The following is a 20,596-nucleotide window of genomic DNA, read 5'->3' as shown; positions in this document are numbered from 1 at the left end:
AATGTATTTATTGAACTCCATGCTGTTTATAGAACCAGGCATGGTAGGGAGTAAGGTGGGCTTGTGTCTTCAGTCCGGATCCTCTTCCCAGGCAAGCTCATTGTCACCCTTCTGGGTGATGTGCCCCATCAACTTTTCTCTCTAGTCTCGTTGGTCCTCTGGCTGCCTGCTTGATACATTCTGTGCACTTGACTGCCTGCTTGATACATCCTCATGGGGGCTTTACAGACCGCTACTCCACATGTCTGCAGCTGAACTGCCTCTCCTCTGGTCCCTTCCCCAGGAAGTCCCACCATTGTCCACAAAACCATGCAATCAGAGAGCTTTGTCTTTGTCTTGAACATCCCAGCTTCCTTCAGCTCTCAAGTCTGCTCCATTGGCAAATCACTTTGACTTTATCTTTTTTTTTTTAGGTTTATTTATTTATTTGGGGCGGGAGGGTCAGAGAGAGAGGGAGAGAGAGAATCCCAAGTAGCCTCCACACTGCAGCTCATAGCCTGACACGGGGCTCAATCTCATGAACCATGAGATTATGACCAAAGCCAAAATCAAGAGTCAGATGCTTAACCAACTGAGCCACCCAGGTACCCCATGTTGACTTTATCTTTTAAATACTGGGGGACTGTCTCTAGCACTTTCCCTCTCACAGATGTCCTAGGCCAAGCTGTCATTGTCACTCACCTGGAAAACCCAGATCACTTTCTAATGACCTCTCCTCCTCTTCCAGCTGTCTGCCATCTATCCCACAATGCTGACAGAAGAATGAGGAAAACACAAACCCAACCACACAGCTTTCTACTTAGAACCTCGCATGACCTCCCCGTGCTCTTGGGAGAAAGGCCACGTTACGTAGCCTGGCCTCCCAGACTGGGAAGAGTGGCCCTGCCCACCCCCCATCTTCCCTTGAGGTCACTCTTTCTTCCTATTCTGTTCTTCTGGATCCTTGAACAGGCTGCTTTTTCTTCCCATGTGACACCCTCCTCCTCCATCCTATTGAGCACTCCTCCCTATGTCTGGATGGTGCTGGCTCAGTCAAACTTCCCTTCCTAAGGGGAAAATCCTGCCTCCCCTTCTCCCCACAAAACTGATCCCATGGTATCACTTCATAGCACTCTGTGCTCTTCCTTCCTGGGGCTAACCACAGTCTGCCATTTGTATAGTTGTGTGTTGATCTGGCCCACTAGACTAAAAACTCCATGAGGTCAAGGACTACCTATCTTTTATTCACAATCTGGGCAGCTACCAGTGCTGAATGAATGAGTCAGTCTGTCAAAGTTCATTTACTTGCAGTCTTCTCTAACCCAACACAAACCTTCTCTCTCTTTTTCTCCCCAGATACACCTCTTTTGTTTGTCCTCTGAATGTGCTTTAATCATACTTATTCTCCATACATTGTCCCCCTTAGATCAAGAATATTCTCTTCAGTCTCCTCTGTTTATCTAAGTTCCAGAGCTTAGTCAGAACTCAACACATCCTTCACTCTTTTTTTGTTCTCTAAGGAATATTTAGTTTCCCGCCCTCCCATCTTGGACCTCCTATATCTTAGCACGTAGACTTTATATCATGTACCTGGTATTGAAATCTTCTTAAACTATTGATAACCTGTAATTTTTTGTGGTATGTCTTCAGTCTAGTCTGGTAAGTATTTACTGTGCTAGTCACAGTAGTGGATAAAATAATTATAAGATATAAGACATAGCTCCTTTATTTAGTAAATACAAAATCTTGTTGGGAAAACCAACATCTATGCACCTAATATTAACCTTGCTTCTGTTAATTTGAAAGAATACCATGTGTGGGCATTGCAAATACTTAATATACTTAGGAACTTAAGTGTTGTTTATTGTTTTTGGAAAACTAGCCATGAGGTTTCTAGAAACAACCTTATTTAAGTTGTCTTCAGGATTCTGGTTCTAAGTTAAATTATTATCTCCAGCCACATCAGAAAGGAAGTACATGATTTCATTTGTGTTAGTATATATCATTTAGATTATACTATTTCCCATAAAATATTAAATTGTATATTTTTATAATTAATTAATATTTTATTGATATTTTATTCTTTAACAAAATTTTTTTTAATGTTTATTTTTGAGACAGAGAGAGACAGAGCACGAACGGGGGAGGGGCAGAGAGAGAGGGAGACACAGAATCCCAAGCAGGCTCCAGGGTCTGAACTGTCAGCACAGAGCCCGATGCGGGGCTAGAACCCATGAATGGTGAGATCATGACCTGAGCTGAAGTCAGACGCTCAACTGACTGAACCACCCAGGCGCCCCGATTAATATTTTATTCTTTAAGATGCATTTTTTGTTTCTTAAGCCTGTTTATTGAGGTATGAATGATATACAAAGAGCTGAACATATTTAAAATATACAACTTGATGTATTTCGAAGTAAATACACACCCATGGGACTATCATCGTAATCTGTACCATAGACAATCCATCACCTCCAGAAGTTTCCTTCTGACTTAAGTGTAAGAAGTTCTTAAGTTATTTCTTAATTATTATTATTATTATTATTTTGTGATAACACGACGTAAGATCTCTTGTAGTAATTTTAAGTATACAAATAGCATTGTTAGCTACAGGCATCATGATACACAGTAGACTTCTAGGACTTATTCATGAATAGCTAAAACTTTGTACTTTTTGTTACTTTCTGACTGGGAGGAGGGGGAAATGGGACCCCCCTCTTCCTAGTCCCTGGCAATCACAGTCCTCTCTGCTTCTATGAGTCTGACACTTCAGATTCCTCCTGTAAGTGGTATCATGGAGTATTTGTCCTTCTGTGTCTGGCTTATTTCACTTAGCATAATGCCCTCCACGTTCATCCATGTTGTTGCAAATGGCAGGTGTCTTTTTTTTTTTTTTTTTTGGCAGGGTGTCTTTTTTAAGGCTGAATAATATTCTTTTGCATGTATATCCATTTAACCATCAACAGACATTTAAGTTGTTTCCACATCTTGGCTACTGTAAATAACGTTGTTATGAGCACAGGGGCACAGATATCTCTGGGACAGTGATATTACTTCCTTTGGAAATGTGCCTGGAAGTGGGATTGTTGTATCATATGGTAGCTCTATTTTTAATTTTTTGAGGACCCTCCACACTGTGAGGACCCTCCTTTTTTTGCACACCCTTGCCAACATTTGTTATCTTTTGGTTTTTTTTGATAATGGTCATCCTAACTGATATGAAGTGATATCTCATTGTTACTTTGATTTGCATTTCCCTAAGGATTGGTGATGTTGAACACTTTTTCATATATCTGTTGGCCATTTGTATGTCTTCTTTAAAGAAATCTCTTTTCAGTTAATTTATCCATTTTTTTTAGAAATTTTTTTCAAGTTGTTTATTTATTTTCAGGAGACAGAGACAGCATGAGCAGGGGAGGGGCAGAGAGAGAGAATACCAAGCAGGCTCCACGCTGTCAGTACAGAGCCTGATGTGGGGCTTGAACTCACGAAGCATGAGAACATGACCTGAACCGAAATTGTGTCAGACGCCTACCTGACTGAGTCACCCAGGCACCTCCCCACTTTGTCCATTTTAATCAAGTTACTTGTTTTTTTGCTGTTGAGTTGTAGGAGGTATTTATTTCACGTTGTCTCTTATCAGAGGTACAGTTTGCAAATATTTTCTCCCCCATTCCATAAGTTACTTGTTGACTTGTTAATTGATGTCTTTGCTGTGCAGGAGATTTTTTCGTTTGGTGTAGCCCCATGTTGTTTTTGCTTTTGTTGCCTGTGCTTTTGGTGTCATGCCCAAAAATTATGACCAAGAGCATTGTCAAGGAGCTTACCCATTATGCTTCCTTCTGAGAGTTTTATGGTTTCAGGTCTTATGGTTAAGTCTTTAATCTACTTAATCTATTTTAATCTCAAAATAGATTGAACAATACATAGAGTGTTGTGTATGGTGTAAGACAGTAGTCCGATTTCATTCTGTTGCATACAGATCTCCACTTTTTCCAACACCACTTATTGAAGAGACTATCCTTTCCTCGTTGTGTATTCTTGGCACCCTTGTTGAAAATCAATATATATATGGGTTTATTTCTGAACTTTCTTCTGTTCCATTGGTCTATATGTCTATTTTTAAGGCCAATACCACACTGTTTTAATTACTGTAACCTTGTAATATATTTTGAAATCAGGAAGTGTGACTCCTCCAGTTTTGTTCTTGCTCAGAATTGCTTTGTTTTTTTTTTTGGGTTTTCTGTTGTTCCATATGAATTTTAGGATTGTTTTCTCTATTTCTGTAAAAAAATGCCATTGGAATTTTGATCAGGATTCTATTGAATCTGTAGATGGCTTTGGGTAGTATGGACATTTGAAAATAATAATTCTTCCAAATCATAAACATGTGATGGCTTTTCATATATTTGTGTTTATTTTAATTTCTTTCATTAGTAGTTTATAGTTTTTAGCGTACAAGTCTTTCATTTCCTTTGGTGGAGTTTATTCCTACATATTTTATTCTTTTGGATGCTATCATTATAAATTAGTTCTTCTTAATTTCTTTTTCGGATTGATGTTATTGCCCAGAGTATTTATCTAATTTAAAGATGCTTACTTAGAAGGTTAATACTAGATTTTGTAGTATTTTCATAATGAAGTGCTTTTGGGAAAAATGTGAGTTTTTTCATACGTGAATTTAAATTGACTAAGTCTCTTGATAAAGCATTTAAAGAAAAATATGCCTTGTTTTATGTTGTAAAGTCTTGTCTTTTCCACCATTTAATAACCTCCATTTTGGCAAACCTTTGTTTTTAGCTTTATATGGCGTTGTCTTGAATGAATTGTTTCTTTAAATGTCTGTATTCTCTTCATTCTGGTGGTCTTGTCTGTATTTTTTTTTTCTCTTTTTTGTCCCTTCCTTGGCTACCTTTAGTTTAGTCTTCATTTCCAAGATGGTTTTATCTTTTTCTTCTTATTTCCTGAGCTCAGTCAATTCCTTTTTTCATTTCTTCCTGATACATTATTTGGTCAGTTTCTTTTTAACTTTTGAATTTATGATTCAAAGTAGTTTATGACTCATTCAAAGGCTTCTCTGGGGATACTGGCATCAGTTTGTGGCGTGTTACAGTTTTAATTTGTTTTTTTTTTTTTGGGAGAATGAGGGACAGAGGTTTCCATCAGCTGAGGCATTTTGATTTTCCTTTCCTATTTCATTTTTTATTAGGTTTTTTCGTTTAATTCCAGTATTATTAAGATAGTAGTCTTGCATTTCTTAATGATACTCTGTGGTGCTAATGTCACTCCTAAACCCATGAACTTCATTTTGATTTCTCCACGGTAAAGGTAACTTTTAATGTTCTTCTAGATTACATTTTAAATAAGCACATTGTTATCAAAGTAGGCCATCTTCACTTGAAAATGAAGTCTCAAGCAAAATCAATAGCCTATATATGGTGTATTTTTTTTCAAAGAAGGCCATTTTAATTATGTGAATAAAATGGCCCTCTTTGAGAATTATTACTTGATTTATAATATACAAGACATGGTCTTATGAGCTAGCCACCCCTGCTTCTGCAGCCGCTCACAGCTGGTGATACATCCTCAAGAAGGCAGCTTCGCGTGATAACCCCTCAGAAAGTAATGCCAACCACAACAGTATCCACATTTTTTTCTGGGAAAATTAGCCTGTTTTGCTTATGAAGCCCATTAGTCAATAAATATTTTTGGACTTGGTGCTGCAGTTGAATGTGTTTGCTTAGCACTCTAAAAGACTACAGAGTTCAGTTCTCTTTGGACTTCTAAATCAAGGTGACATGGGCTTTGGAGTCCATCATCCTTGCATTGAATCGCCAACCTGCCATCTGCAAGGAAACTCCTCTAAGCCTCATTATTCTTCTGTACAAAAGGCACATGTTAAAATTCATCACTTAGGGATGTTGTAAGGATTAACTGATAAGGTTTTGTCAAGATTAGACATGCTCGCCCTCTGAAGGTATCGGTTAAGAATGTGTTTGGCTGTAAGAGAAAACCAGAGAAGTGCTTGCTCAAGCAAGTCCTTTTTTCTCCCCCCTTCTCCTGCTGCCAAGAAAACACAGAGCTGCGCAGTCCAGGATGATGCCATTTGGGGGGGTCTTACTCCTTCTATCTTGCTGTTGTCCTTAGGGTGTGGCTTTTACTCTTACAGGCACAAGGTGGCTGTTGCATCTCCAGACATTATGTTTGTTGATGCCTTATGAAATTTGCCTTTTAGTTCAGGGCAACGTTCTTCCCCAAGAACTTTTGTCTGCACGTCATTGGCCTCAACTGGGTCACCCCTACTTGTAAGAGAGTCTGGACAATCGACGAATTTTAGTTGGGCAGATTGTTACCTTGAGCAAAACAGAGATTCTTTTAGTAACAAAGAGAGAGGATGGCTGCTGGATAGGCAACTCATGCCCCTCTTTCCCTTTGTTACTTCAATTCTTTTCATCTCAATGAAGTGGAAATTGAAGGGCACCAAAATTCAGGCAGGGATCCGAACATTCTCCTCTCTATCCCACACATACCTCACCTCATTCCCATCAAGTGCTGTGAGCACACAACACCAAAATATAACCCATACCAACCTCAGGCTTCAGTCTGAAGATGGGCCCCCAAACTGGCATTGCTGCTTTGGTGATTAGATAATAGAGATGACCTTGGAAGGGTTTTCCATGGCCTCTTGCTTGAGCTTAGCAGGCTTTGGTCACGCTAAGTAAAAGTGATTTGATTGTTTTCATAACCTTCCCTGCACCAGAGATTGTGAGTCCTTGGAAAAATATCCTTTGAATCTACTCTATTTTTATTCTCTTTGACTTTTAGAGAGATAAAAACAGCACTTGCTACATAAAAAAGAATTCCCCATATTGATACTCTCTGTTCACATAAGAAGGGAAAAAATCATTACATAGTAAATACGAGGAGGTTTTCAGAAAGTGGGAACCTCCCCGAGGATACCCTGTAATGCCAAGTAAAGCACTTAGCATCATGCCTGGCTCATGGTGAATATTGCTGCTGTAGGGGTTAATACCTACTACAAAAACTTTATCCTAGGCAAAGATTGTTCCTGTGTTCCCGGTGCCTAGACTTAAACTTCCTAGAAGTTAAACTGTTCTTTGTAGAGACTGCTTAACTCATATGAGAAAATATGACTTCTGAGTCTTAATTTATGGCCTTTCAATGTATATGGTAAACTTTGTTTATAACCAAGCCGAGAAATGGTACCTATTATTTACATAGATGTAAACACTACCCCACAATTGCTTTAAGAACTTAATTTAGTGATCAGTTGCTAATCATTTTTTATTTCTTTGTCAACTATCACCAGATAGGTTTGTTTATTTGATTCCTTCTCTTTCCTTCCCTTTTTATTGGCCGTATTTATATCTGCAACTCTTATGTACATTATTCAATGCTTTAAGTACTTTTCAAGCAAATCCGTAGGCAGTTTTGTATCCCCCAAGATACATAAAGTTGGTTATGGTAACTTCTAACCGCATTGTGCATAACCTTTGTAAATTCCTTGGCATTGAGACCAAATTTCATACTAGTCTTTAGCTCCACGGTACCATCACAGGGCTCGGTGTGCCGCAGACACTCAGCGTGTTTGTGGTGATTGATTAGGTCTGGCTTTATGGCCTCTTCCTATAATAGGAAATGCTGCCTTAGAATGGGTCCCATGATTGGCAGTATCGGGAAGACAAAGGTCTTCAACAGGAGGTTTTTACCCAAACATTTTTAAAGGACACTGTAAATTAGAATTGACTGCAAATGGCCACCCACCACTTTTAAGAACAGGATGACCCAGGCATAAAAAAATATAGTGGCAAACATTCCACATACCAAATGCAGTCAGAGCCTGGGGGAATTAAGGGTATGACAGGTTCTGCATTTAAAAATAAATGGGAATGTTAAATTTGAGTACCAGGTGGGCACTGATTTCTGAGTTATTTGTACCACTTTTGCCCTTATGTGAAGCATAAAACAGGCTGGCTGTTGACCAGAACCTGCAGCCATGCAGAAGAGACTTCTTTGCATAAGTAACAGAAAACAAAGGCTAATGATAGTCTTGAGGTCTGTTACAGCTTTATAAATGAAAGGGAAAATAAAATTGTTGAAATCATAGGCCTGGGGCCAAAAATGCTGACAGATATTTACCAGGTTTGGGTATAAAAATGGTATGCAGTCCTAAAAAATATCTAAATCTTTCAAAATTAGCCAGTTAACTTTTCAGATGGTCATTCATGTGTATATTTCACACACTGCCGTCCTTATTCCTTCTAGTGTCTGAACACTTCCTGTCCCCCTATGATATTGACTGCAGTTTGGAAACCAAGAAGGAAGTGGTCCAATGCATGGGCTCCTTCCAGGACGGGGTAGCTGAGAAGTGTGTTGATTATTTCCAGAGATTCCGACGGCCTGCTCATGTGACTCCCAAGTCGTACCTCTCCTTTATTCAAGGCTATATGCTCACATATGGAGAAAAGCGTGCAGAAGTGCAAACCCTGGCCAACAGGTAAGTGTGAAGTTTGGATATAAAGTTGTTTTAAAGCCTTGGCTCTCAACGGGGAGCAAATTTGCTCCTAGGGAGCCGTTTGCAATGACTAGAAACATTCTTGTTTGTTACACCTCAGGTGGTCGGGAAGGGGTGCTGTTGGCAGCAAATGAGTAGAGGTCAGGGATGCTGCTAACATCTCACAGTGCACGGGATAGCCCTCTGCAGCAAAGAATCAGCCCCAAATGCCAATAGTGCTGCGGCTGAGGCACCCTCCTCTCAAGCCTATTCCAAGGATTAGTCCATGATTGCTAGGAGCTTTGTTTTTGCCCAGTCGAATAAAGTGTTGCCGAGTGTTCATGTGACCTACTACTTGCTATAACACTGAATGACATAATGGCGGAAATAGCGAATTCAGACTGCCTGCCTCCCTCCACTCGTCCTTCTCTGGAATGCTGACGTTCACTGCCTGGGGAATACCCTGCTTCACTGAACTCTGTTCCAGATTTCACTGCTCTGCCCAGCTCTCTTCTGAACACCTATAGCTTCTGCTTGGATATGGCCAGAACCAGCCAGGGATGCTTCATAAGGGACCCTGGGTGGGACATTGGACTGACTGACTCTGAGGGCCCTGGTCTTTGAGGTTGCATTATCTCAGGCCCAGACAGGCAGCATCCCTTCGCAGGGTGGTTCTGATGGCTTCATTCCTTGATTTGTTTCATTCCTTAATCCCAAATCTTTCTTCTTTTAACCTAATTGGTCTTTTTAACAAAACAAAACAGAAGTTATTTATTTTCCTTCCTCCAGATTTGGGTTTCAAGCATTTGAAGTCTCTTGTCATTTAACTAAACTTCATTAGGCCTGTTTCCTTCATGATACAGATTCTAGACCCACGATTGTTCTTCATGTTGTGCGGCATCGTAATGGGTTCACTGTCCCACATGCGGTGTGTGAAAAACATATGGACGTGTTTAGTTAGGCATCAGCCCTGGATGCATATTCTTTTCGTCAAGCCCTCTTGGATTTGCTATTTGCACAGACCCTCATTCTTCAAATACGACCATTGCTGTCTGTGTTAATGAACCAGTGCTTGGAAAACCACAAATTTTAACCATGGCTTGCTTGGATTTTCAATCCTAGAATGAATACTGGATTGGAAAAGCTAAAAGAAGCCTCAGAATCTGTTGCAGCCCTGAGCAAAGAGCTAGCAGTGAAAGAAAAGGAGCTCCAAGTGGCCAATGATAAAGCCGACACGGTGCGTGGGCACTCACACGTGTGCCAAATTTGTTTTAAATTCCTGGTAATAAGTGTTAACGACGTATGCATATTCACTGAGTTGTAACCACGAAAGTACAAATTATTTCCAATAGAATCTAATACTCTTAATCTTACTGGGCAACGGTACCGGACCAACTCAACAAATCAAGGCAAAAATGTGCATTTTCAGCCTGCTGAGGTTTGTTCTGTGAGCTTTTTTCCCCTTCTATATTGAAGTAGGTCTTAAAAGAAGTGACAATGAAAGCGCAGGCCGCCGAGAAGGTCAAGGCTGAGGTACAGAAGGTGAAGGACAAAGCCCAAGCCATTGTAGACAGTATCTCTAAGGACAAAGCCATCGCTGAAGAAAAACTGGAAACCGCAAAACCAGCTTTAGAAGAGGCAGAAGCAGCCCTGCAGGTAAATCTGTGTGATATGGCAGGTGTCAAGTTTAGCGCCTGGGAGGAGGGCGAAGGAAAATGAATAACAGCAAGGAAACGCGCTACTGCTCCAGACCAAAGGTCTTCCCTGGAACTATTTCTAGGAATAGTTTCTGCAGGGAGATGTTATTAGCTCCGTATAGATATGGCTTTTGCTACTCCGCATCTCATTTTCTTCACTCCTGAATGATGGGCAGTGTCATAGATTGGCGGTCAGGAGTCCTGGGTTCTCATTTCCACTCTGTCGCCAATAAGCTATGTGACATTGGGAAAGCCACAGAAAATTTCTAAAATAACATTTCTCTCCTCATTCATTGAGGACCCCGGCGTGGGTCTGTAAGAGACAACGTTCTCCGAGTGTATCTGTGGATTTTACCCAAATACAGAGCTGCTGACCTAATGTAGCCCGTGAACGGCAGGTTCTGAACAGGTCCCAACTTGCGTGGCAATAGCAGAAATGGCAAAATTAGGAAGGAGGTTGGATTCTGAGAAAATATGATGAGTTTAGTGACATAGGCCCCACCTTAAAGAGCTGGTCCAGTTTCGAAGGCCCAATTTAAGATTTCTGGGGACTCGATTGAAGATTGCCTTTACTTCTGTCTTACTCAGCTACTGCCTTATGTTATTGATTCCTGGTCTAGGAAATGGCTGGAGAAATGAAGCCCTGATGATCTGCCCACAGCTAATTCAAGTTCTAGAACCCCCACTAAGCATGCCTCGTTACCTGACAATGCAAACTTTTTTAATCGCTTCTTTGGCTCACTGCCTTAGACACTTCTAAATCTTTTTTGATCCAAGTTGAGCCTTTTAGTTTCCTGAGCAATATATAAATATGAGTTTCTACTCTTTTGAGATAATGAAGATACGGCCGCCTCCTTTGTCCCTCCAACTTTTCATACTACTCTTACTGTGATGTGTCTTCACTTACTGTTTCTGTCTTCCTCCTTTCCCTGGCTAGAGTGTGCTTCTTCATCCTCAAAGCCCCGTGGGTCTTCAGTCTCTTAGACTGGTGGGCTCCTCATCTCCCCCTGCCTCTTTTAAAAAATCAACTTACTGTGGTAGGACTGACATGTGAAAAGCAGGACGTGTATACTGTATACAACTCAGAAAGTTTGGGAATAAATATATACCTTGAAACCATCCCTAACTTCAAGCCCATTGACATGTCCATTACCTCCCAAAGTTTCCCCGCCGCTCCCTTTAATGCCATTGTTGTTGTTATTGTTTTTCATGTCATAAAAACATTTAACATAGGATCTAAAATCTACCCTCTTAACAAATTCGAAGTATATAATGCAGTATTGTTAACGATAGGGACTGTGCTCTGTAGTAACTCTCCAGAATTTATTTAGCATAACTGAAAACCATCAGCTCCCCATTTTCTCTTCCTGACAGACCCTGACAACCACCATTCCACTCTCTGCTTCAATGAATCTGCCCGTTTTAGATTCCACATGTAAATGGGATCATATTGTTTTTCTATATTTAGTTTATTTTACTTGGCATAATGGCCCCTAGGTCCATCCATGCTATCTCACACGGCAGGATTTCCTTTATTTTTTTTTAAGGCTGAATAACATTCCATTGAACACAGGCACTCCACACACACATATGCACGCATGCACACACACACACACACACACACACACACTCCCTCTCTCTACGTATGTATATCTCACATTTCTTTATCCACTCATCCACTGATGACCACTTAGATCGCTTCCATATATCGGCTACTGTAAATAGTGCTGCAGTGAACGTGGGGGTTAGATATCTCTTCGAGATCCTGGTCTCCACCCAACCCCCTTTTTGGGGCATTTTGGCTTCCAACTGTGGGTCTCTGATCAATAGAAAGAAGACATTGATAGTGTAAAGAATCTTTTAAATCTTTACTTAACTCATGATACCCCATGGCATCATAGAAAAAGAGCCTATGGTATCTTAGATCTTGCTTAAAGGTGTAAATTTTCCCAAGATTTAAAAGGCTTAGCATCTTTTCTGTATTATAACATATTTTTCTTTATCCTCCTAATTTCTCGTTCTCTACCACTAAGATATTCCACATAAACATCAATGCAGAAATGTCTGGAAACAGGGGTAACATGATGGGGTGTATTGGAGAGATTTCCAATAATTTCCTTCATTGGTTCTGCCTCCATTTTATTGCTTCCTTGTGGGCTTTTGAAATCTTGAAATATGGTACTACCAATTTATTCTAAGAAGTTCTAGATCCCCTCAAACTAACCTTTTGGCATCAGGCCACATAAATCTATACAAGAAATAAGGTAAGCACAAAGAATATTTCTCTTTCTATCTCAAAACTAATCTGACTCCAGGCAAACAAACAAAATACCTCCAGATGTTAAATAACTATTATATTGCAAGCATGTCTAGGAAATTATGTGGCAGTCACACTGCTTTGTCTTCAGAGAAAAGAGGAATCCAATACTTAGCTGAAATAGGTTGAGCTTTAGACATACCTCTCCCCCGACTCCTTTTACCTGGGCACCCAACATAATTGAGCCCAATTCTGTTAGACAATTTTCTCTTTTAAAGCTAAAGTAAAATCAGCATGTCCGGCTCCTTACATCCTTTACTTAACATTTATTTACAACATTTATTTGAGCCTACTTTCCCCACTGGCTGCTATTATATTTCTCTCCTTTCTTTTATAGCCACACGTCTCCTATAAAGATCTGTCAGCTGTTTCTAGCCCTTGAACACAAATTCTCCTTCACTTCCGGTTGTCTTGCGTCACAAATATGCATCGACTGAAACAAACATTTCCAAAGTATGTAGTTACAATCCTAAATTCAGTGGGGTTTTTTTTTCTTCATTTTTTTCCCCCAATCCTCAGAGAAAAGGTTATTAGCTTTGATTCCAAGGTCTCTGGTCACCTTCCTTTGATGCAAATGCAATTAAGACAGAAGGTTTTCAACATCTGGAAGGAATGAGTATACACTATTTGTCCCAGAAATAGGACTGTATCAGATTCTTATCTTTAGAATTTTTTCCCATACTTATCCCCATAAAGTGTTTAAGAGACAGAACAGTTAGCAACCACAGTGGGTCTATCTGACTATTAAATAATTTACTCTATCAGAATCTCCGTGATAGAAATGGAACAGGACTTCTCTGAGTTAGTGAAATTCATATTGCTTAAGTTCCATCATTTAAAGGTCACTTCCACTCAGAAACCTCTAATTATTCAGTCTGTCAGCCCTGGGGCTACCTGCTTGTGTCGGTCCACTGTGACAAGTCTGGGTTGCTAAAGAGAGAGGCAGATTCTTGCCCTACATCACTAATGAGTAAAAAGCACTGCACATTCTGGAGTTTTCCTGGGTTAGAATTCCTCATATCTCCTTGAGTGCTGAGTTTTCTTTTTCTTTCAGATTACAACCCCCTTTTTTTTCTGACACAAAGTGGTCTGTACAATTTTGGAGAAGTCACAGCTCCTTATCTGCTCACCAGTATTTCCCTCACTGTCTCTCCTCTTGCTGTCAGTTTGAATTGTAGAAGTTTGAACTTTCTGGGACATGCGTTTCTTTGGGATTAAATATGCATCTCAACCTTATGACTGCATCCAGCTCAAATACGCTTCCTTTCCTCTGTCAAAATAGCATTGAGAGATTACAGGTTTGTCCACACTTTCTTACCTGAGATTGCACGATGACCTCTTCTCCTCTCACAGACTATCAAGCCTTCGGACATCGCCACTGTCCGCACATTGGGCCGACCACCTCACCTCATCATGAGGATCATGGATTGTGTGCTGCTCCTGTTTCAAAGGAAAGTCAATGCAGTGAAAATTGACCTGGAAAGAAGCTGTACAATTCCTTCCTGGCAGGAGTCTTTAAAACTCATGACCGCAGGAAACTTTTTACAGAACTTGCAGGTTGGTAGTTCAGTAACGTTGGGATGACAGGGGACTCGGACTTCGTTAGAGTATCTGAGTCCTTTAATAGAATAAGTTTCTGAAAAGGTTTTGCTATACATACACATTTTTCCTTATTAATTTTTTTTGCCATATTTATTGAGGTAGAATGACATAAAATTCTATATATTAAGGTGTACAACTTGATGTTTAGAGATCTGTATACACTATGAAATAATTGCCACAGTCAAGCTAAAGTAACCATGACCTTACAGTTACCATTTTCTTTTCCATTCTTTTTTTTTTTTTCTTGTTTTGTGGCGAGAACACTTAGAAAATTTCAACTATACAATGTTGTTGACTCTATTCTTCTTACTGTACCTTAGGTCTCCAGAACTGTTTCTTCTTGTATCTTGATACTCTGTATGCCTTGACCAACATCTCTCCTTTCTCCTCTCCCATCCCTGGCAACCAGCATTCTATTCTGCTTCTGTGAGTTTGACTATTTTAGATTCTATGTATACGTGAGACAGGCAGGGTTTGTCTTTCTGTGTCTGGATTATTTCATTTAGCACAATGTCCTCCACAAATGGCAAGAGTTTCTTATTTTTAAAGCCTTAATAATATTCTACTTACATATGTTGAACATATATTTAAGTATTTTTTCAGAGCAGAATTTTCTTTTCCAAATATAAGACATTAGAGCTTTAAAAATAAGCATGAGATGGGGTGCCTGCATGGCTCAGTCAGTTAAGCGTCTGACTGTGACTCAGATAATGATCTCACAGTTCATGGGTTCAAGCCCCACATCAGGCTCTGTGCTGACAGCTCAGAGCCTGGAGCCTGCTTCAGATTCTATGTCTCCCTCTCTCTCTCTCTCTCTGCCTCTCCCCTGCTCTCTCTCTCTCTCTCAAAAATGAACAAATGTTAAAAAATTAAAAAAAAAAAGCATTAGAACCTCTCCTGATAGATTGTAGGCATACTAAAACATCATCAGTGACCTATTTCAATAGAAGTTTAAAAAATCATTTTAAGAAAGCAAGACATATGTGCATGTATTGTATACATATGAATACAAATATATGTGTATTTATATTTTGCAAGTCTCAGTAGTAATTTTTTGAGTAGTAATTTGCATGTTTTTAATTTTGAGGTAGAACTTACATATGATAAAATGTACAAGTTTTAAGTATACAGATTAATGAATATTTACATATATGTATACCTGTTAATGAACACTGAGATCAGGATTTGTATTTCCAGACCCCGGAAATCTGTCTTGTGTCCCTACCTCGTCAAGAACTCCCCTAGGGTAACTATTATTCTCATCTTTATCCTGATAATTAATTTTGTCGGTTTTGAAATTTACATAGGCGAATTGATATCACGTGACCTCCTGTGTTAAATTCTTTTATTCAACAAGTCTTTGAGATTCATTCTTATTGTTGCAAGGACAGTATTTCATTCTTTTTTTTCATTGCTATATAGCAGTTCAGTATATGAAGCAGCGGTGTGTGCTAAATATTTAAAAACAACTAGTTCTCCGGGGAGTAAAAAAGGAAAAAAAAAAAAAAAAGAAAAAGTCTGATTTGTAGTGTTTGCCAATTTCCATGGCATAAGTATCCCCACAATGGCCAGTTGCAAACTACCGAAATGATCTTGCTGAATGCAGCTGGGGGAGAGGTGTGTAAGCAGTATCGTTTCCCACTACGTAGGTACAATGGATATAAATGCCCTCAGAAACATAGATAGTAAAATGTAGTAATGTAAGAGAATGTGATTACTTTTATTGTATATTCTTTTTATTGTAAATAACATTTGTCTAATTATAAGTTTCTATAATTTAACTTTTAAGAACAGTTCTATTTCACAACCTATTTGCAAAACTCCTAAACATTTAGTAATGGTTTCCGATGAGCTTGTATGAGCCAGCACAGTGTGAAATGCTGTAATATGTTTCAATTTATTTGTCCACTGTACTGTTGATGGGTTTGGGGGTTGTTACTAGTTTTTGGCTATTATAAATAAAGCTACTGTGAATATTGGTCTACGGGCCATTTGGTGGGTGTATTTGAATTTCTATTGGCTCTGTACTCCAGGAATGCAATTTCTGGGTCTTATGTTATCCTTTTTAAAAACAGATGGAAATATTTTTGATAGAAGTATAGTTGACTTACACTATTACATTGATTTCAGGGGTACAACACTGTGATTGGACAACTGTATCCATTATGCTATGCTCACTACAAGGGTTTAAACAGCTTTATAGATAGTGCCAAAGAGCTTTCAAAAATAGCTGTGTCCTTTTACACACCCACCAGCAGTGTGTAAGTTGTTCTACATCTTAACTATTTTCTACTTTTCACTATTCTGATGGGTTTGAAGTACTGTTTTATTAATGTGGGTTTAGTTTGCATCAGACCTGGTAAGTAATGATGCTGAGAATCTTTTCAACAGTTTATGAACCTCTTGGGGATTCCTTTGTTAAGTACCTGGTAAGGTCTCTTGTCTGTTTAAATTTTTTATTGACGTGTAGTATTTCCTTATAAGAAACATGAGTAATTTGTCATTTATATGTTTGCAAATATCTTCTCCCACATTCTGCCTTGGTTGTTCATTCCGTTAAGGGTGTCCTCTGATAAACAGACATTCCTCAGTTTGATGTAGCCCAATTTATCAATATTTTCCTAGGAGTGCTTTCTGTGTTCTGTTCAGGAAATCTTTGCCCTCCCTCTAAGGCAGAATAAGTGTTTCTATGTTTTATTCAAGAAGTTTTATTGTTTTGTCTTTCATATTTGGACCGTGACACAACTAATGGGGAATACCAAAGTCACATCTGTTTCCAAAGCAATAACCTCCATGCTGTCTTTCATTCAGTTTTCAATTCCACATGCCCAAGTGTTGTGAGGCTAGAGCGTCTTGTGAGGCACCTTACAGCAGCTGTAACAGTGAGCAGCTTATGAAACTGGTGGCCATACAGACTTGTCCCAGATAATTAAAACGTGGCACTCTATGACATAAGTTGTCACCAAGAAGGAGTCACAGGTGGTGATGAACTCTGAGCATATGTGAAATGACAATGGTGACCGAGGAGATCAAGGAGTTTTCACAGAAAAGTGCAACAGTGGCATTGGACTTCTCATGGGATCTTGGCAGGCGACTCCAGGCTCCTGCCCTATGTGCCTGGTGGCAGGGCCACTGCTCTTGGAAGCTTCCTCGCCATTTGCCTTTTGTCACCATTGCCCTTCTGCTGCTCCCAAATGTTCTTCTGAGTTTTCTTCTGCCCTCATCATTTCTCCAGGCTCATAGAAGAAACTTGCATTGGAGGTTGTCTGAATGAGAGTGTGTGTGCTCTGCCCTGTACCGTGCATGTTCTGTGGAAACTTTGATTTATAGGCGCCACATTCCTTTCTACTTGGAGAAATCGAATCATCTTCTTAAAATTTTTTTAATGTTTTATTTATTTTTGAGACAGAGAGAGACAGAGCATGAGTAGGGGATGGGCAGAGAGAGAGGGAGACACAGAATCCAAAGCAGGCTCCAGGCTCTGAGCTGTCAGCCCAGAGACTGACGTGGGGCTTGAACTCATGAACCGTGAGATCATGACCTGAGCTGAAGTCAGACCCTTAACTGACTGAGCCACCAAGGTGCCCCTGCTCAGCTTCTTTTAGATGTCAAACACCACTCGAGGAAGGTCCAGTTTCATTGTTTGGCCAGTCTTCTCTTGATGCAGGAAGGCATTCTTAATCCACTTATGCTACTATTTTTGAATCTTATCCCTTCAGAAGCTAACAGTTCTTTCATATTCTGGATAATTCTATGATTAAAAATTAATTCATTGCCCTCAAGACCGAATGTCCAAGTAGTTACCTTCGTATTTCAGATGAGCTTAATAGAACCTCTGTTTGAATGCATTAAGCATTTAGTTGCTGCTAAATGCTAAACATATTTTGTCTGCAGGCTGAAAATACCAGAGTGTATTTGTTTTCCATTATTGATTTTATGGGCTTACAATCCACCTATTTAGGATTAATGACATGAACATGTTATTGCTTTGGAAATTTTAATAACCATGTTAGTATTCATCGCCTAAATAATTTACTCCTTCCCTGGATCCTGGAACATTTATTTAGGGTTGGTATCTCTTGTTCACAGAAGATAAAGAATGCTCCGACTTCTTTGCTGTCACTGCTTCCTCTGTTTTCAGTTTCAGGACTTTTGTCCAATATCCTGAAATACCAACAAAATATGATGTCGTTCATTCATTCCTTAGTTCAACAATTTCAATGGCATTGTGAGCACAATGTGAATGTGGCCTCATGGAAAGAAGCATTTTGACTTAATTTTACTCTTTTCTTTCATAGCAATTCCCAAAAGACACAATCAATGAAGAAGTGATAGAACTTTTGAATCCTTACTTTGAAATGGCCGACTACAACATCGAAACTGCTAAACGCGTATGTGGGAATGTAGCTGGTCTTTGTTCCTGGACCAAAGCCATGGCTTCCTTCTTTTCTATAAACAGAGAAGTGTTGCCTCTAAAGGTGAGCCCCCTAGCTGGAACTGTGTGATGTGCGCCTGCAAGGGCGCTCAAGGCCAACTGGCCTTGTCTTCTCAGAGTGTACAGTAACCTTTGGCCTCTGGTGTTATTGTACTCAAGTCCACAGGGAGAGCAAGGGACAGAACTGCCGAGCACAGGACATTTCTCTTCTCTGTAATAGCACTCCAGTTCAGAATTGTACAAGTCGAAGCATGGACTTTCTACAAGGGCGCCATGTTGACGGTGGGCTGCTGGATATTTTTCCTCCACAATGTTAACTTGGAAAAAAGAAACACAGAAAACCATAGCGTAGAATACCCTGTTAAATGTCCTGCCGGGAATCTTACAACCGAGGCAGGGTTGGCACACCATTGGTGGCCGGTGTTGGTTGCAAGGTATGATGTGGTATTCCCTCTCCTCTCCTTTACCTCAGGAAGGAAACTGAATGTTCTCTGTTCTTTAATGTGATTTGACAATATGCCCGTTTTCCTTCGAGTAATTGCATTTTTAAGCTTCATATGTGCACGCTCCCCCACCACCACTGACAGTCTCTGGCAGATGCAGAGGCAAATGCATGTTTTGAAAATAGACTACCGATGGCTCCAAGATCACACGTGTGGCCTGGTGGATTATTTCACTTTTGTGTAACTTTGATTTCTCTCAACCATCGACTAAAATCCACTTATGTTTATAAACTACCCAAGGAGCTTAATAATCATGATAAAAATAATTGAGAGTGGCAAGAAGACAGGGATAGAGTTGCAAATCTGATTTTATTTTCTAATTGTTACCATACCAGGGTCATTTACTCAGTGGCTGAGGCCCCTTGGGGTCCTAGGGCAACTTAAAAGAACAAAGATTTACTTGGCTCAGAGAACTTTAGAGGACGTAAATGATGTCATTTTGTCAACATTATGAATTTGGGAACCATTTGAAGACTCCAGCATAGCTTAAAAATGGACATTCTGATGTTGACGAGTTAGAAGCACCATATCAAGCGCAAAACGCAGAGCATCCTTTGCAAATGTTTTGAGTGAGTGAGCATACAGTGTCTTTAAGGGAATTACTGTTGAATGCACGACGGGTAGCTTTTGTTGTAATTGTTTTTTAAACAAAATGAGCTGAAGTCAGTAGCAAATAATGGCCATTCTAAACAAGGCTTGCATGAGAACAATGAAATCCCCTCTTCAATTCCAGTACATTTCAGCCTCCGCCCGGTCCCAGGACAATCCAGATCATGCAGTAGGAAGTGAAGACCATCACGAGGGGGAGCCTTTTACTTGCTTCTAGAAACTCTGCTTTTCTTTCTGAGCAGTCGGTCCTGGAAGTGACCTCCTGAAGTGCAATGAGCACCCAGCCTCTGGGAGCCTTGAGTGCATCAGGTCCCCGCTAATGTTCAGTCCTGAAAATAACTGCAGTTACAGAGAGCCTCTGTCTGGACCGCTTAGGGAGCCGGGGAAGATAGAGGGAGGGAGTGCTGGTTGTCAGACGGGTGAATATGTGAAGCAACACAGACTCCCGCCTCTGACTTCGTGTGTCCTTGGAGGGGCTTCCCCCGTGAGCCCCTGCTTCCTGAATGGGGACAGATTAAGGACACTTTCCTTCATTGCCAGCTGGAACCTCCTCAACATTGAGCCATGATGGAGACCCTGGGGGGGGGCTGCTTTCCTTTATCCCGCAATCCCTGTAGACGGGCCAAGTGACCTCTCGTAGAGGAAAACTTAAATACCGGCTACAACAATGGCGATTTAGACTTTACTCAATTTAATGATAATGAGATTTCTCCTTGAAAACCATGAAAACCATGAATATCAGTCCATATAAACAGAATGTTTAAGAACAGTAGAGCCTTAAATATTAAACTTGGACAAAAATATCTATTTTTTTAAAAGTTTATTAATTTTTGAGAGAGAGAGAGTGGGGGAGGAGCAGAGCAAGCAGAGGATGGAGGGTCTGAAGCAGGCTCTGCACTGACAGCAGAGAGCCTGATGTGGGGCTCAAACTCACGAACC

At 40.1% G+C, this 20,596-nt stretch overlaps 1 protein-coding gene across 2 annotated transcripts in view; it reads left to right on the top strand.

Moving 5' to 3' along the window:
- Positions 1-20,596, top strand: part of DNAH5 (dynein axonemal heavy chain 5) — a 284,081-nt gene that overhangs the window by 204,794 nt on the left and 58,691 nt on the right. For both annotated transcript variants that reach the window (XM_078444422.2, XM_078444417.2), the window contains exons 56-60: positions 8,266-8,497; positions 9,617-9,731; positions 9,974-10,150; positions 13,862-14,065; positions 18,409-18,588. In XM_078444422.2, coding sequence (XP_078300548.2) covers positions 8,266-8,497; positions 9,617-9,731; positions 9,974-10,150; positions 13,862-14,065; positions 18,409-18,588 — 908 coding nt within the window. The remainder of the gene's footprint in view (positions 1-8,265; positions 8,498-9,616; positions 9,732-9,973; positions 10,151-13,861; positions 14,066-18,408; positions 18,589-20,596) is intronic.

Source organism: Panthera onca, chromosome A1, assembly GCF_046562875.1.
Source record: "Panthera onca isolate mPanOnc1 chromosome A1, mPanOnc1 haplotype 2, whole genome shotgun sequence".
NCBI lineage: Eukaryota > Metazoa > Chordata > Mammalia > Carnivora > Felidae > Panthera > Panthera onca.
The sequence above is the reverse complement of the archived record's forward strand: the minus strand, read 5'-3'. Positions and strand labels throughout refer to the sequence as shown.